This window comes from Cydia pomonella, chromosome 8 (genome assembly GCF_033807575.1).
Source record: "Cydia pomonella isolate Wapato2018A chromosome 8, ilCydPomo1, whole genome shotgun sequence".
NCBI lineage: Eukaryota > Metazoa > Arthropoda > Insecta > Lepidoptera > Tortricidae > Cydia > Cydia pomonella.
The window spans coordinates 2,854,921-2,874,111 of NC_084710.1; the positions used below are offsets into that span (position 1 = coordinate 2,854,921).

General features: G+C 37.9%; 1 protein-coding gene across 2 annotated transcripts in view; it reads right to left on the minus strand.

Annotated features, from left to right (window-relative positions):
• The window catches only part of LOC133520391 (aminopeptidase N), a 29,673-nt gene extending 16,519 nt beyond the window's left edge, over positions 1–13,154 (minus strand). Inside the window, exons 1-8 of one of the 2 annotated variants that reach the window (XM_061854783.1) lie at positions 13,071–13,154; positions 8,470–8,547; positions 5,850–5,996; positions 4,829–4,944; positions 2,967–3,161; positions 2,334–2,489; positions 1,400–1,539; positions 657–846 (exon numbers count right to left, since the gene is read on the minus strand). In XM_061854783.1, the coding sequence (XP_061710767.1) occupies positions 657–846; positions 1,400–1,539; positions 2,334–2,489; positions 2,967–3,161; positions 4,829–4,944; positions 5,850–5,996; positions 8,470–8,547; positions 13,071–13,139 (1,091 nt within the window). In that variant the 5' untranslated portion in view covers positions 13,140–13,154. Of the gene's footprint in view, positions 1–656; positions 847–1,399; positions 1,540–2,333; positions 2,490–2,966; positions 3,162–4,828; positions 4,945–5,849; positions 6,000–8,469; positions 8,548–13,070 lie in introns of both variants that reach the window. The other variant, XM_061854782.1, reaches the window with a different exon arrangement.
• Positions 13,155–19,191: the final 6,037 nt, after the last annotated feature.

Here is a 19,191-nt window from a genome sequence, read left to right on the forward strand (position 1 = left end):
TAAAATGTATTACAGCGATTAATTTTATCGCCATCATGCTAAGAAAAAAGTATCTAGGTTTGACAATAATTATTAGATACCGTTTAAAGGTTACCAAATCAACTTACCGGAAACAATGAATTGTAAGTAAGTAAATATTCTTGTAACAACAGCCGGTCTTATCGCTATAAAGCTATCTCTTCCAGACAACCTTTAGGTAGTACCATTAGGTATTGAATTTATTTAAAAATGTATTTGAAAACTTAAGAAAGACTTTTGAAAGCAAATAATCTTGTAGCTGGTGTTAATCAAAATTGAATGTCTGATAGTCACAAAAATCACTTAGAAAGTGAGATGTTTTCAGCCTTATATAGATAAGTCGACAATAGCGTGGACTCTACAAGAAATATGCAAGCGAGTTCCTTACCTGAACACAACCAGCCCCCAGTAGTCAGCCGGCTTCACCTGTTTGTTGGGCAGCGCATCAACCTCCAACCACTTAAGAGACAGAACCTCCCAGAACCTGGTGATCTCTAGTTCCTCACCTGAACACAATCAACCGCTAGTCGACATCCGGCTCCACGTCACCTCTTTAGCGTCTGTCATCATGCTTGTCAAGTTCTACGACGTCAACCTCTTTAGAGCCTGCATGATCCCGTCGATCTCAATTTCCTCACCTGAACACAATCAGCCCCCAGTTATCAGCCGGCTTCACGCCCTGGTAGTTGGGCAGCGCGACTACGTCCAACCTCTTCAGCGGCAGGGGCACCTGCCAAAACCTGGCGATCTCCTTGAACACTCGTGCCAGTTTTTCGTTGACACCATTGAGTGCTTCCAGGTATTCGGGACGGCCCCAAACACGGAGTTCTGGATAAAATGTGTTATTAGAGTTAGAATAATTAGACTTACTACTGATACGAAATTAATGATCGCTATCTATCAAAATTGATGCTTGACAGCAGAAGATCAAAAGTGATGTTGTCCCTTCTTAACACAGTTGGGACACGTTCTCTATAAAAATGTTATACCTGCCCGCTCCAGCAAGCTTAAAACATCGCTTGATCAATAACGCAACAGTATCCTCCCAAAACAGACACGATCCTCAGCAATCTTAATGATTGGCACGTTGGCAGTCCTGAACTGTGCGTTCCTTCAGAAACTTCCTGCCTAGCACAACTAAACTCTGCAATGAACCGTCGCCCGTGGTATTTCGGGACCGATATGACCTTCAAAGCTTGAAGAAAAGAGCGCACTTGCATTTTAAATGCCGACAACGCACTTGCAACCCCTCTAGTGACGCAGGTGTCCATGGAAGACGGTCATTGCTTACCATCAGTTGATTCGTCACCTCGTTTGCCTCCTAAGTATATCATAAAAAATAAGAATAACGACTAAGAAGTAGAACATAATAAATTCCCACCAATCTTGTTTCCTTTCTCATCAGTGTAGAAACTGCTGCTATTCAGCTGCTTAAGATCAGCGATGACCAGCCCAAGGGTGAAGGTGGACATCGGCGGCGTGGTTTCGAAGTGGTCCCATACTGCGTTAGGCTCATCGGCGCTGCAAATGGTATATCATTATACATCAAAGCTTACTGCAAGTCATTCTATACATGCAGCCTATGGGTTAACTATACGCAGAAGGCATACAGCGAGTTGCGAGTACAATACAACAGCACGTACAGAGCGTTGTTGCGGCTGCCGCGCTACTGCAGCGCTTCTGCGATGTTCTCAGTGTCGTGCACGGAAGGTTTCGCCGACATCATGCGCGCGCGCTGCGCCTCCATGATGCAGCGCACACGCGACAGCCGCAACACGCTCCTGCGCGCTGTTATTGATCGCTGGTGTGTTGAAGAGGGATTGGGCTCCATGCCCTTACATAACATTATTATAATTGTTTTTATTTCTGTGTTATACAATAGTTTTTATGTTATTTTACGTTTTTATGTACATTACTAACAAAATATGGATCCTTGGTCTGAAATAAAGATTATAATAATAATAATAATTATTATTCATTAACTTAACGCACCAGATAAAAGACTTCAAAAAGAAGGTCGTTCGGGAATTTTGTTATTTGTATGTATTTTCCAGGATTTTTCAATTCCTCTTTGGCTCATAACGGCTTCACTACATTCAGCTGAAATGGGGTTTATCCTGGCTGGAGTGACTGATACGTCTAAAGACAAACAAAGAAGAAGACTGCGAAATAAAAACTAAACGCCTGAACTTAAATCTGTCCAATTCTCGCTACAGGACATGGACAGAGTAAGATTATGGTCTTAGGCCGCACCACACTCAGTACGGGATCTTGTATCCTGGCTAACCACTATGAAATATTCACCATGTACTTACATCTCCTCTGTCCTTGCTACTGGTGTGTTGCTGAGTGCTATCATGGTCTTAGGTCGGACCACACTCAACTGGAACGGGGTCTTGTACCCCGGCTCGTCGAAGCATGGGAACATGCGACGGGCATTGTTGGGACGAAGCTGAGTCGCTGCTACTATCCTAATGATATAAAGATTTTTAATCACATACAATACGGTATTGAAAAAGGAACATGAAAGATGCTTGGACATCTGTTACGACACGACGAATTTATCAAAAACATCATAGAAGTGAAAGTTGAAGCAAAGAGGAAGAAGGGGATACCAAGGAGAGCGTACATGGACCAAGTAAAGGAAAAACTCACTGTCGTGTCGTATCAGACTGTTAAGGAGAAGGTAGTAGATAGGCATACATGGAATTCCTTCCAACCTTACGTTGTTACTCTGCCACTGATTTGCACTAAATGCTTTGCTTCCAGCTTTGTTATGCTAATGGCTAAGGAGTGGAACTCACTTCCTGCAAGTCTATTCTTAACCGACTATAACTCGGATCTTTTCAAATCGAGAGCAAATAAAAAATCTTTTATTTATGCGCCATCCCAGGTGAGGTTGTGGTCATATGCTAAACTATATCCAATAATATAAAAAAACCCCGAACCTCTCAACCTCCTGTTCGGTTTGGTAAGTGGACTTGAAGAAAGCTTCAGTCTGCGCCGTCTCCAGATTTCCATTGAAGGTGAACTCCAGGGTGCCCTTGCAGCCTTTAGGTATGATCTTTTCAAGGCGGAGCGAAACGACTGGCTTCTTAGGGTCTGTTGTGATTTTCTTTACCGTGACCTTCTCCAGTTGTTTGCTGAAATGATCATATTCTGTTATAATATTAATTAAGAGCTGATAGTATAATAATACATACCTATGTGCTTAAAGTAACTACATATAATGGTCAAAATATTATAAAATATTCTTGAACCAGCATGTCAGTAAAATTACGTCCACAGTTGAGTAAAAACAAGCGAACATATAAATACTTAGACGTGAATGGTAGGCCCATTCTGAATTCTAGTTTGTTACCCCAAAAATATCAGTAGTATAAAGCAAAATGCACCTTGATTAATATGGCATGCTATGTACGAGTCCTATTTTCTGTCGAAATTCTAGCTCGATTGGCTCGCAGACATGTTTACTTGTCTAGCTAGAGTGTTCTATGTTTGATTACAATTCTGTTTGTTTGCTTTATACGATTGTGCTTAGCCTGTGTTTTCATTGTGTTTCGAATATAAAGTCTGGAGAACCAATTAGGGAGTAGGGAGTCGGCTGAAACATTCATCATGTAGGCGAGAAAGGGTGTCCTAATACATACATTTAGAGCTTTGATGTCAGTGCCCCTTAGAATTTTGTTTTACTCATTTGCCAAAATTCTGAGATCTCAAAACAGAAAAGTCTCATTATGCCTGAATGCCAAAATGTCTTAACTACAAATCGACCTAATATCATATTTAAAACATGACCCTAGTGTCCTTATACCTAAATCTCAAATTACCTACATTAATGAGTGCAGACTGTAAAAAAAAATTAATACGACAAAGTTTATAAAATTGCACTTGAGACGTAGTTAAACTTTCAAAACGAATGAAACATTTTTATATTTCGGTGTTTAGGGATTCTGACTGTATGAAGTATATGAACAAAAATTATTATGTCATTCGGCCATTTTAAGAAAGAAGTAATTTGATATTTAGGCATTTCGGGACTAAATTGGTTTGAAATTTAGGACAAATAAAGACGTATTGGATGTATATTTCCTCTTGATCGCGCCTTTTTCTACGGACATATTGGTTTATCAAACTATATATTCAACTAGTTTAGCAGATTTCCAATAGCTTGGAGCCACAACTATTTTTTTGGATACCGTAGAAAAACTCGCGAAGCAGAAGCGCTGGTGGCCTAGCGGTAAGAGCATGTGAAAAGCGTTGGTGGCCTAGCAGCAAGAGCACGTGACTTTCAATCCGGAGGTCGCGAGTTCAAACCCCGGCTCGTACCAATGAGTTTTTCGGAACTTATGTACGAAATATCATTTGATATTTACCGGTCACTTTTCGGTGAAGGAAAACATCGTGAGGAAACCAGACTAATCCCAACAAAGCCTAGGAATAAGACCGTAGAAAAACTCGTTCAAATACTCGGAATTGTGAACTACGGAATTTCATGCTAACATATTGTTTTGAATATCCCTAGCCAGTTTAAGGTGACGTTCGGATCTATATACGTATGTATCGATCTATATAGATAAGGAAAAAAAAAGAGTAGAAGCCCTCACTGGAGGACTCGCTCGTCACGTTATTAAGCATTCAACCAATCTGCTTATAGTCTGACTGATCGCAGATATAACTACAGAAAAAAAATATATATTTATATTTACGTATGTATATCGTCGCATAGTACACATAGTACAAGCTTTAGTTTGGGGCTAGGTCGATTTGTGTAAGAGTGTCCCCTAATATTTATATTTATGTTACTCACTTGTCCGCAGGCACATGCGCGTTGACCTGCGCGTCGCTGATCTCGATCTCGTGTGCGCAGTGCACCTTGAGCTCGTCAGCGTCTTGCAGCCAGCTCACGTTGATGCTGACGCGGCCCTTACAGTGTAAAAAAGTCAAATAAGACCAAAGAGCGATATTTAGGTCAGTCAGATACTTTATTTGCGTCATGCACAGCAGTTAGGTTCGCGTTTCTACTGAGGCTTAAAAAAACCTTTGAACGTTTATTAACATAAAGGAGTACTCCATTTTATTATCATATGAAAAAAATCGGTTTATATGCATAAAAAAGTGTTTACTCATCATCATTCGCTTGCCCTTATCCCATTCATTTGGGGTCGGCATATCTTTTTCATTCACTTATCTTCATCTTTCAGTCATCTCATCATTCACTCGCGTTCGTTTCATGTCATCTGTCAGACAATCCATCCACCTTTTCCTGGGTTTTCCTCTTCCGTTCCTTCCCTCGATATTCATTCGTAATACATTTCTCGTCACATGACTTTCATCCCTCCGCATCACATTCGCTCTTACTATTTCTACTTTTCTTGTCACACAACGCTAGTGGGCGTGCTTGAAACTAATGGCTTTAACGTAATACAGAACAATTTAAAATGGATGCAAGAATGGATAGGATAAAGGATGAGTATATAAGAGAAAGCCTGAAAGTTGCACCCATAGTAGAAATAGTAAGAGCGAATCGCCTAGCGTGGTAAGATTGCGGGAGCATCCAACATCAGCTTGGACAATATACGTGTCCCCCCGATATCCTTTATTCTGGCTTCCTACGCGAGACACGTAAGTTGTCCAAGCTGATGTTGGAAGGGATAAACTAAAAATACCTTAAACACTCCATCCTCAAGGTAATGGCTTCAGCTGTGGGTTCAACAATCTTCTCCAGCCGACTTTCTATAATCGGTACGTGTGCGACGTTCGGATCTATTCTGAAGTGTACCATTTTAAGGGAGAGGCTAGTAATTTGGAAGAGACAAACAATTGAATACCTTAAATACTCCATCCTCAAGGTACGGCTCCAGCTGAAGCTTGTAGCCTGTGGGCTCCACGATCTTCTCCAGCCGACTTTCTATAGTAAGGGCGTGTGCGTTATTTAGGTCTATGCTGCGGGTCTTGATTATGTGAAGAGGACGTAGCTGCTGTAAGTAATAAGTTTAGTCAAAGAACTGCTAGCGTCTACTGGTGTGCTGTCGGAAAGTTTCCGAAATTGCGAAAGATGATACACTTGTAAAAATTTCAGGAATATATAATATTATTAAATTTTCCATTTTAAAAATGAGAGTTTCCTTTGTTTTCTGTGTTTTTAGGGTTCCGTAGCCAAATGGCAAAAAACGGAACCCTTATAGATTCGTCATGTCCGTCTGTCTGTCCGATTCTGTCACAGCCACTTTTTTCCGAAACTATAAGAGCTGTACTGTTCAAACTTGGTAAGTAGATGTATTCTATGAACCGCATTAGGATGTTTACACAAAAATAGAAAAAAAACAATAAATTTTGGGGGTTCCCCATACTTAGAACTGAAACTCAAAAAATCTTTTTTCATCAAACCCATACGTGTGGGGTATCTATGGATAGGTCTTCAAAAATGATATTGAGGTTTCTTATATCATTTTTCTCTAAAATGAATAGTTTGCGCGAGAGACACTTCCAAAGTGGTAAAATGTGTGTCCCCCCCCCCCGTAACTTCTAAAATAACAGAATGAAAAATCTAAAAAAAATATATGATATACATTGCCATGTAAACTTCCACCGAAAATTGGTTTGAACGAGATCTAGTTAGTAGTTTTTTTTTAATACGTCATGAAATAAAAATAAAAATAAAAATTTCATCATACCCATACGTGTGGGGTATCTATGGATAGGTCTTCAAAAATGATATTAATGTTTCTAATATCATTTTTTTCTAAACTGAATAGTTTGCGCGAGAGAACCTTCCAAAGTGAAAAAAAGTGTGTCCCCCCCCCTGTAACTTCTAAAATAACAGAATGAAAAATCTAAAAAAAATATATGATATACATTGCCATGTAAACTTCCACCGAAAATTGGTTTGAACGAGATCTAGTAAGTAGTTTTTTTTAATACGTCATGAAATAAAAATAAAATAAAAATTTTCATCATACCCATACGTGTGGGGTATCTATGGATAGGTCTTCAAAAATTATATTAATGTTTCTAATATCATTTTTTTCTAAACTGAATAGTTTGCGCGAGAGAACCTTCCAAAGTGAAAAAAAGTGTGTCCCCCCCCCTGTAACTTCTAAAATAACAGAATGAAAAATCTAAAAAAAATATATGATATACATTACCATGCAAACTTCCACCGAAAATTGTTTTGAACAAGATCTAGTGAGTAGTTTTTTTTAATACGTCATGAAATTTTAAAAAAAATTTTTTCATCAAACATATACGTGTAAGGTATCTATGGATAGGTCTTCAAAAATGATAGTTAGGTTCCTAATATCATTTTTTTCTAAACTGAATAGTTTGCGCGAGAGACACTTCCAAAGTGGTAAAATGTGTGTCCAAAGTGGTAAAATGTTGAACAAGATCTAGTAAGAAGATTTTTTTTTAATACGTCTTAAATTGTACGGAACCCTTCATGCGCGAGTCCGACTCGCACTTGGCCGCTTTTTTTCTGCAATTTTGGAAAATATTTCAACTTTTTGGAAGCCTTCCACAATTTTCACATCTAGAGAATTTTATTGAGAGAATGGATGCCTAGCAGGAGGACGTGCAGGCGGACGCCCTAGGTATCGCTGGAGCGACATGGTGGAGGTGGATCTGCGCGAACTTCGAGTCAACAATTGGCGACAGGACCGTGGCGAAAAGTGGCGCTGTCTTGTGTCGGAGGCCAAGTCTCATTTTGAGGTGCTGAGCCAACGGAGTAAGTAAGTAGTAAGTAAGTATAGCATATCTCCCTATAGCTTGTCCAGTATTTTGCCACGGCTCACTTGAGAGCTTACGATCCACTCGGCAACCTAGTCGTAAGAATTGATCCAGGCGTTAGGACAGATAAATGGAAAGTTTCAATCTCCATAAGAATTTTCTCATGTAGAAATTTCACAATTATGGAAACTTCCCAGTGGCACATCAGAACAGAACGTACAATTAGTAGGCTAAAATAACGTACATTTGTGACATAAAAACTATTACGACCGGGCTACAAAATTTATAATATGTATGTATATGGCAGCTTAAATTTGACTCTGCCAAGTTGACAAAGAGTAACAAATTAAATGGTGCATATGCGTCGCCAATCATCATATCATATGACTTATTTAATGTCAACCATGGTTGACACTGCCACCATGGTTGATGCTGCTACCATGGTATTACCAGTGTTAACATACATCAAGCTAGAGCGAATGGGAGACGATCGGGCGGTGAAAAGAGCGTTTGAGGGAAAACCGGCCAGTCGACCTAGGTATTCATGGGCGGATGTGGTGGACACGGATCTGCGCGAGCTCCAGGTTGAAGACTGGTGAGAAACTGCACAGGATCGGAATCAGTGGCGAGCAGTCGTGTTGGAGGCCAAAACACACTTTGGGTCGCTGCGCCAGAGGAGTAAGTAAGTAACATACATCAGGAAGCTATACCAGAGGAACATACCTTGTCCGGGGGCATTGCTTGCGCAAACACGCACAGACCCAAGAACAGCGTGGCGACGAACATTCTGATTAGTTGTGCCTAGGAAAAAAACAGTTCATGTCAAAAAAAAACATACTAAAGGCAGGTATGCTAGAGACTATCGGATAAAAAGTATAAATGCTGTCCATAAATATGCTGGCTATAAATGCTGTTTTGACGACCGGTTTGGCCTAGTGGGTAGTGACCCTGCCTACGAAGCTGATGGTCCCGGGTTCAAATCCTGGTAAGGGCATGTATTCGTGTGATGAGCATGAATATTTGTTCCTGAGTCATGGGTGTTTTCTATGTATTTATAAATATTTATATATTAAATATATCGTTGTCTAAGTACCCTCCCTACCCTCAAGCCTTATTGAGCTTACTGTCTGTGGGACTTAGTCAATTTGTGTAATAATGTCCTATAATATTTATTTATTTATATCCATACTGTAATAAAATTTACCCAAATAAGTGTTCGTAGCGTGAGCGTAGAAAGCTTAAGAGGATAGTGGAAACCGCTTCTCCATTTTCATACATTTTGACCCTTGACATTTTCTATGGGAGAGTAAATTTTTTTTTTCGCGATTTCGCGGTTTGTCCCATAGTAAAAGTCGCTCAGTATGACCTATATACTCACTTCGTAAATTATTGCAGATGACTAAATAAACACCCTGTTTAGACGTAGTCCCCATTTTCCTCTCTAGATGTTGACATTATGGAAAATATATATATATATATTATAGTGTTGTGTTCCTGCCGGTGAGTAAGGTTGCCAGAGCTCAACGAGGGTGGGAGGGGGTTAGGGTCGGCAACGCGCATGTAACTCCTCTGGAGTTGCAGGCGTACATAGGCTACGGATACTGCTTACCATCAGGCAGGCCGTATGCTTGTTTGCCACCGACGTAGTATAAAAAAAAATATATGTTTCAAGAATTTGATATATATCAACCATAGCTATTTCGCGTTTCACTCTTTTCGATTATTATAAGAGTTAGGAGCGAAATAATAGATTGTTAACCAAGAGATGGAAGGTACCCATCTCTGTCGAGGTAGTTTCGCGCTCAAACGCAGTGAGAACGCCAATAGTCCTAGATTGAAATGGTGCCTTTCACCCGAGTTAAATACTTAAATTTTTATTTCGAATACGAGGAAAGTAAAATACATGTGCATTCAAAAAACACGGCTAAGTATAAACTTCAGTAGTTTTTCTTGAGAGTACTTTCAATTAAAAATGTAGGTATCTTTATGTATGGAATGGCGAGGTAATTATCAGAATGGAAATTGTACAACAAATCAATTTAAAACCAAAATTTTAATTGCTTATCGAAATAAAACAGAAATAACGTACTTAGAAAGTACAGTGCTCTAAATCAGAAACGTATCATTTTCTGCACACTTTTTAAAACAACAACGACCCAGTTTCAGAGAAATAGAAATGAAAAACAAATTGTATGCATTTTTTTTAAACCTTAGCCTTAAACATACCTTAGGTGGTAAGTTTTATAAATCGTCCCCGCCCACATTTCGCCAAGGGCCTAACTTTGCCTAATTTGGGGTGGTTTTAATTTCGCCGCCCTGAGTTATGGCACAAACGTACGACCTGATTAAATGCCTAAGGAAGTAATTAGGTGAGTAGTAACTCAGGGCCTTTGGTTCACTCCTTTCAGTGAGGGCTCTTTTGTTAGCTCTTTGCCTACTTTAGTGCTTTCATCTAAATATTTAATAAAAACTTTTTTTTTTAATAATTTATTATAGGACATTATTACACAAATTGACTAAGTCCCACAGTAAGCTCAATAAGGCTTGTGTTGAGGGTACTTAGACAACGATATATATAATGTATAAATATTTATAAATTCTTAAATACATAGAAAACACCCATGACTCAGGAACAAATATCCATGCTCATCACACAAATACATACTTTTGAATGGTAACTTGAATGGAGATTTTAGATATTTACACACTATTTATTTCCATAACGTGATCCCTACTAAAAAAATTAAGTTAATAACTAAATAACTAATCTTAGTTTTTAGTCAGCTTTATTTTAGTCTTTTTTTGCATGTGGCGCCACGTGACGTCTAGAAGTAGCCCAAAAGTGCATTTATATGTTTTCGTATCTTAAGGCTTGTTCTCAGTACATTTGATTTAATGTTCTCTGCCTTACCACTATATTAACATTAAAAAAATGTTTTAATTGCCAGTAGGTACGTACCAAAATATTTTAGATTCAACGTGAAGCATTCCATGAGCTCTGCCATGCTAACACTTTTTATCTCGTGTATCAGTATCAGTATTTATTTTCGGCTCTGAAAGTGGGTCATTTTTTTTATACTACGCCGGTGGCAAACAAGCATACGGCCCGCCTGATGGTAAGCTTATTTAGCTTTCGGATGGTATTGTTGTTCTATGGAGTATGCAGAAAGTGATACGCTTCTGCACTAGAGCATTTTACATTCCAAGTATATATTTTTACGATAAGCAATTGATATTTGGTTTTAAATGGATTTAAATAAATAAATAAATAAAAACTATAGGACATTATTACACAAATTGACTAAGTTCTCTAAGCTCAATAAGGCTTGTGTTGAGGGTACTTAGACAACGAGATATATAATATATAGATATTTATAAATACTTAAATACATAGAAAACACCCATGACTCAGGAACAAATATCCATGCTCATCACACGAATAAATGCCCTTACCAGGATTTGAACCATCAGCTTCGTAGGCAGGGTCACTACCCACTAGGCCAAACCGGTCGTCAGATTTGTTGTACAATTTCCATTCTGTTAATTAACTCCCCATTCCATAAATAACGATTTTTTTACCTAAATTGTGAATTGAAAGTACAGCCTTGTTTTTATAATGCTCATGTATTTTACTTTCCTCGTATTCGTAATGAAAAGTGGAGTGTTTAACTCTGGTGAAAGGTACCATTTCAGTCTCGGACTATTGGTGCTCTCACTGCGTTCAAACGCCAAACTACCTCGACAGAAATGAGTGGCTTTGATCCCTTGGTTAAGAGGGAAGAAGAGCTTTGCGATCCTACGAAATAACGGTATTTTTTTCTATGAAATTCAATTTCGGGAGACAACTTTTTCCGCTAACTAAATCTTAACAAATCACTTTGATTTTGATGTCGATCGCTTCAGCATAATATATTCGAGGTGTACGCTTTTTTTTAATATTAAAAAAAAGTTTTGAAAATTTTGAAAAAAAAAACAGAAAAACCTGTAAACCTAGTTTTTCATGGTATCAATAACATACAAAAAAAATCATGGAGAATGGATCATATTTAGAAGCGGAAAAACGTTTTCTCTTTTTGTATAGACGGTCGCGTCCTATAATTCCCTCTTAACAATCTTACTATTTCAGTGTTTCAAGGTTTTCTAAGCATTTTTTTGTCACAAACACAGAAAATCCTGTACCTGCATATCTTTAAAAATCGCGTTTGTTTGTACGAGACAAATTCGTGGCATGCTCCATGTATAAATTCCTTGGTATGACGTATCCCGCACGTATTTTAACATTATCTTACTTAACCAATAAAGGCAGGCTGAATGGATCATTGTGCCGAGTGTGACCTGTCCACAATTGGCTTCAAGGATCTATCCTTACGCACGTGATGATTCGGTGATAGTATATTTATATAAGAATATGCGTGATCATGATACCCTAGGGCCTGAAAAGTTGAATAGCCTACCGCCTAGGCTATTCAACTTTCCAGTTCTTAAATGCAAGCAAAGATAGATAAATATAGCCTTATTGAGCTTACTGTGGGACTTAGTCAATTTGTGTAATAATGTCCTATAATATTTATTTATTTTATTTATATAGTCTAAGAAAAAAACGTGCCTCGAAAAATCAAGAAAAAAATATACACAAATAGATGGCGATGAAATCATTACATGAGGTAATGTAGGTTAAAGACTGGTCGTTCAGTGACAGATTCGGGCGGTTTTGTATTTGGTTGGTTAACCAATAAATGTTATAACTATTTACCCGAAAGTGTACAAATTGTTTTACTTTATTTTTATTTAAATACCTAAAGATACAGAGTATAGACATGAATCTCTATTTGGAAAATGGCAGATATTTTTTTCATTTCTCATGCTCTGAAATAGGGTAATTGTTGTTCTAAAAAGTTGGTAGAAAGTGATACGTTTTTGCACTAGAGCATTTTACTTTCCAAGTACTCAATTTTTCATTGTTTTACAATAAACAGTTGATTTTTTTTTTATGGATTTGATATACAATGTCCATTCGGATATTTAACTGCCCATTTCATAAAGAACGATACTTTTAACTCAATGGTTAATACAAAGTACCCTCAAGAAATGCTATAAAACATTATATTTTGTCATTTAAAAAAAACATGTATTTTTTGCACTATTGTAGCTGCAGCTTGTATGCTTGTATACTACATGAAATATATGTCGAAAAACAATCATATTTACATTGAAATTCTTCCCAGATTAAAAACAGTTTTGCACTGTTTTCAAAGTAATTTTGTAAAAAAATTGTTGCTAGATTAACAATTAAATAAGTAATAAAATAATCCAGGTGTACTTACGTGTATTGCCGGCAGCGCACTGGGCCGCTCCGGGCTCCGTGGCCCCTCGCCAGGCAGGATATGGCTCATTCCTGAGATTGGCTTGTTAGTAATTGTAATCTTGTTTAGGTATGTCAACACGAGGGCGGTCGCGAGACGTCATGATTGGCTGAGATTTCTGAAAACTACGATAGACGGTAAACAATTTTTTTCGGGTTCATTGTTGGCCACCAAGGTTTGGTGTGGTACACCACTACGTCTACCATTGGGCACTTAGAACTTTTAGAAGTCGGCAGAAGAAAAGTGATACAAGGGTAAACAATATTAGCGCTTTCTCTGATACTCCTATATTCGTTTATTGCTCTAAGGTACATATATGTAGTACACTACACTTCTACTTTCCACTCACTAAATACAAAACTTCTACTCGCTCTATTTTCTTCGTATAACAATTTTTAGCAACGTAAAGTAATTCAAATAAAGATATATGTCGCATAAATGTACATGCCAAGTTTCATGTTGTCGTTATAAAATGATAAAAATTAAATAAGTCAAATATTCATCATTAATAATCGCTTTTCAAAAGTCCATCCTACCAGCTAACGTGAGATAACAACTCAAAATCTGCATTAAATTACTTCGCACTCTAGAGGACAAATTGTCTAACATATTATAGTTATCTACCAAGTAAATGTGACAATAGTTATTTGTTTTACATGGGGGCAAATTTGTTGTTTATTCTAATATTGATACCCGAGTAAACGAAAGATTCCAAGTTGCGAGGGTTTCAAGTATAAGGTTAATTAAGCTTCGCTACCATTGTTCGCTACCAAATGAACGCTATTAAATATTTATCATTCAAAATCATCACTTAATAGTTAATTTCACCCAGCCAACATGAAGCCTACTCAAAATTTTTATTAAAAATACTTTGTCACTCTTGTGTATAAAATGCAACTGTCTCATCACTCATCAGTTTTTGAAGACTAAAGTGAGCCTTTACAAGCTGGTGTTGTGAAATAGATACATAGAACGTTTAGCTATCTAAGTAGTTCATCTGTCAATATCCTTAAAACCCACGATTTATTTACCTATGAGTCCGAAGCGTACTACGTACTGTTTCCTACGACTCTGGTACAATCCAGTGATATCACTTATGCAAATACACCTATACAGCAGGAACTTTAACGATTCTTCTAGGTATTTGAGAAATTATATACCGACATGTCTATCTCCTATATTATATCTTCCTATATTATGTCTTTTATATTTTTAATGACGACGATCTGACGAATGTTCGACTTCAAAGTCTGGAGCATCGTCGCAAGGTTGCCAGCCTAACGATCTTTTATAGGATACATTTCGGAGAGTGTGCAGAGGAATTGCACAACCTTATTCCTCCGTCCCTATTTCACCATCGGGCTACCAGACAATCGGCACTTCGGCATCGCTTCATGGTAGGTATTCCACAAATACGCACGAAGCGTTTCGCTTCAACATTCCTTATGCAAACTGCCAAGGAGTGGAATGCCCTGCCCGGATCTGTGTCCGCATGAGTACAATCTGAATCTCTTCGAGGCTAGAGTAAATAGGTATCTCATAGGTAAGCGTGCTCCACCGTAGACCGCATCATCACTTACCATCAGGTGTGATCGTGGTCAAACGCCTGCCTATCCTCCATAAAAAAAAACTTAATCAGGAGAAAGGGGCAACATAAACGTAAAAACGGTAACACAATTTTTGCTGGCAGTGCGACACAAAAAGGTATAATTTATTTATCCGCATAAAGACCAAAATAAATTTATCTCTGCCTAGTCAATCGTGACCCGCGATTATATACGATTCGATCAAAATCCTCCGACGACCCTAAAATAATTTGCTATGGAAGCGGATTCCCAAAACAGATAGGACCGAAATGATTATGGTAACAATATCATTTTCCATCTAGCTCAGGGCACGATATTATTGCTGGCTTTATTCCCCGTAATTCAAAAACTGTTTGTAATACATTGCTGAGAGAGTAACATTAGGAAATAATGAACAAAGTCGAAGCGCAGTGATGTAACGTGAACGTTTAGTTGTACGGTGTACTTGAGGGTGCTTGAGGGGAATAGGAGAGAGATTTGACGTAAGCGGTCACATCTGGTGGCTGAAACAATGTTTTCATTAAGTTGTAATAGCTGCATTCCATTGCAATATGGCGAAAACTGTACCTTTGTATGTTTGTTTTCTAAAATTACTTAAACAATTTTCACTTTGGTGTTTAAGTCACTGAATATTATATGAATTGAACTTTTTAGACCGCGAGCCAGGAACAGATTTTCATGGCCAATCGCCTCCCGGGCGAAAACTCGTATAGTGGTCAACGGCTATGTATGATGAACCGTCGTGGACGTCAGCTGCCGCTCCGTTGGTGGGTTGAGGAATGGCAAGCTATTCTATTATATTCTAATTTCACGTCAGCTGGTTGTACCGCGATGGTAAGAACGTCAGCTGGTCGCATAAACATTTGAAAAATAAGCGCATTACCTTTTTATGATAGCAATAACAGATCATGAAACTTTGCATGTAGTATTTCAGGTGAAACGCCTGAAACGCCATAATTGGATTACGCAATTTACACATTACGCATACTTTGCGGACATAAAGTCGTAAGGCGCGTATTTTTTACATGATCATTTTACAGCTGACGGTCTTTCCACAGCGATACAACCGGCTGACGGTTTATTTTTTAAAAACAGCATCTAAACTATCATCTGTCAAAGTATCAGTCGGGAGGCGATGTCTGACGAAATATGCTCCTGACCCGCGGTCTATTTAGACACCCTTTGTATGGAACCCGTTTGTCAAAATAATAAATTGAAAAATTAATCCTACCTACCAGCTTGCATTACCTATAAGTTAGGTACTTACAAGCTGCAATGTAACCGGCCCAAAGTTAGCAGGAAGGTTCGAAACAAGCAATTAACGATCATCTACATTGTTTCCATTTTTCATGCTGTCGTTGTTGTTCTAAGAAGTGTGCAAAAAATGATACGTTTCTGCACTAAAGCATTTTACTTTTCCATTAAGTATGTTTTTAGGGTTCCGTAGCCAAATGGCAAAAAACGGAACCCTTATGGATTCGTCATGTCTGTCTGTCTGTCCGTCCGTATGTCACAGCCACTTTTTTCCGAAACTATAAGAACTATACTGTTGAAACTTGGTAAGTAGATGTATTCTGTGAACCGCATAAAGATTTCTACAGAAAAATAAATTTTTGGGGGTTCCCCATACTTACAACTGAAACTCAATTTTTTTTTTATCAATCCCATACGTGTGGGGTATCTATAATAGGTCTTCAAAAATGATACTGAGGTTTCCAATATAATTTTTATTGTAAACTGAATTGTTTGCGCGAGAGACACTTCCAAAGTGGTAAAATGTGTGTCCCCCCCCCCCCCCCCCCTGTAACTTGTAAAATAAGAGAATGATAAAACTAAAAAAATATATGATGTACATTACCATGCAAACTTCCACCGAAAATTGGTTTGAACGAGATCTAGTAAGTAGTTTTTTTTAATACGTCATAAATTGTACGGAACCCTTCATGGGCGAGTCCGACTCGCACTTGGCCGCTTTTTTTTCTTTTATATTATAATCAATTAAAGTTTGATATTCATTGGATTTGTGCTACAATTTCCATTCTGATATTTAACTCACCATCACGATTCTTTTACCTAAATTGTTAATTGAATGTACAGTCAAGGTATTAAATATCGATACGGACAAAGTGTCAAAAATATGTATACACGACCTTATTGCCTATATATTAAAATAGTGTGTTCATATTTGTGTCATTTTGTCCGTATCGATATTTAATACCTTGACTGTACCCACCCGCCCTAAATTATAATAAATGTTAATATTTAGTCATGTTTTTGATAAACTCGGGTGAAAGGTACCATTTCAATATCGGAACGAAATGAGTGCCTTTCAGCCCTTGGTTAGTATTCTACTATTTCAAGAATATTATGGAATAATAAATAAGTTTTCAGGAATAACATTATAGGTTATGTACGAGTATAAACCAAGGTAGGAGGTACTTGGATGTGGAATGAAGGCATGATCCCGGAGGCCAATTCTGATTTAACTATTAGTTACGAGTTTGATATAGATACGACCTTGACGATAGCTCGCATGTATAACAAAATTTCAAATCACAGTCGGACATTGCATATTACTCTACATAAAGGAATTATCAGTACCGGGAGCATGGCTTTAATAATGCAATTAGGAAAGTCCATATGCGTAAATTTATAGATAAGTAAGCAAGTAAATATTCTTTACAGTACATATGGTGCTACTTTCCCGCACGCGTGCGAGAATGAGCACTTTCCATGCATATGTCAAAACTTTAAAGAGCCATATGTACTATAAAACGTACTGTAAAACGTTGTACGATACACGTGCGAATAGGTAATTCGCAACTCGTGTTGATTTCCGTGATTATTCCATTGATGAAAGTGCCGCCTATAAGTCTGTTTTTTATGTATTGTTTGCAATAAAATAAAATAAATAAATATTATACGACATTATTACACAAATTGACTAAGTCCCACAGTAAGCTCAATAAGGCTGCAATAGTTTTAGGCATTTTTTATCTTAGGTACCAAGTTCGACCTGGCCAGCCACATTAGGGCCCATAATCGGCGTAATCCGTAATTGCTGAGGTCGCCGTCATCGAAATCGATGAGGAGGACTATACGTGCTCAGGGACCACCTATATATGTATATCATGTTGTTGTCAACACGTCATATTATCAACCGAGAGAGCTCAAACAAAATAGATAACCGTTGACCTTAAAGATTGTGGGATGTTTTATGGACGTGTTTTCCTTGTTGGGGTGTGTTGGGCTAAGTTTGAATCGGGTGTTATTTTGCCATGCCACACATTTCCCAATACCATTTTCTTGTCCTTTATGTCACATTCATTTCCGTTCCCCGTCCCCCGATGCTATTTTCCGTCTTCCTATTCCCGGTCTTGTTTATCCGTTTCCTGACCCCTTTACGTTTCTAATCCGATTTTGATTCATTCTCCAACTCGGATTCCGACTTCTACCTTGATTAAAATTATAAATACCATTTTCTTGTCCTTTATGTCACATTCATTTCCGACCCCGCCCCCCGCTGCTATTTTCCGTCTTCCTATTCCCGGTCTTGTTTATCCGTTTCCTGACCCCTTTACGTTTCTAATCCGATTTTGATTCATTCTCCAACTCGGATTCCGACTTCTACCTTGATTAAAACGTGCTTAGTGCCTGCTTTTTATTTATCTCTCACGGTTCTTTGATTTTCGAGAAAATACTGAAACAGCTTTAACAGAACATGGGTGGATTCAAATTCGTATAAACCATACGTCTACAAAGCACAAGATTCATTTTGGAACTTACCCCACGAATGTCCGCAGCCGCACGTTCCCTGCCAAAAAAGAATTCCTACTCTGTTTTTTAGCAGTTATAAAGTAAAGAGAGGCCCCAGCAAATGCTTACTATATGTTTGTAAATAGATAATAAAGATATTTAAAAAAAAAAAAAACTCCGTCTTTTATAATACAATAAAACAATGTACACAGAAATAATTTTTCGTACTTACTTATAAAGTTATAACAAGCATTAACTCTTTGTTTTTTTTTTACGAGACTGAAGCACAAAAATAATTTTATTATTATTATTATTTATTTAAAAAAACCGGCCAAGAGCATGTCGGGCCACGCTCAGTGTAGGGCCACGCTCCGTAGTTACTCTTCCCTCACAATAAGCTAAACTGGAGCTTAAAGTATAGTTAATTGTTAACCAATGGATGAAAGGGTACCTTTCACCCGAGTTAAACAAATAGGCAAATTTGCATAATCAGTACCTAATTAAATAAGTCTTTTTACTATGAAGGGAAAACTTTTTGCGATAACTCAAAAACAGCTAAACTGATCATGTCCGCTATAGTTTTCGTTTAATGTCTTTCTTAAGCTCTACTTCCACGATTTTTTCATGTTTTTTGGCCCTATGGTTCAAAAGTTAGAGGGGGGGGACACATATTTTTTTTCTTTCGGAGCGATTACCTCCGAATATATTCACATTATCAAAAAATGTTTCTTGAAAACCCC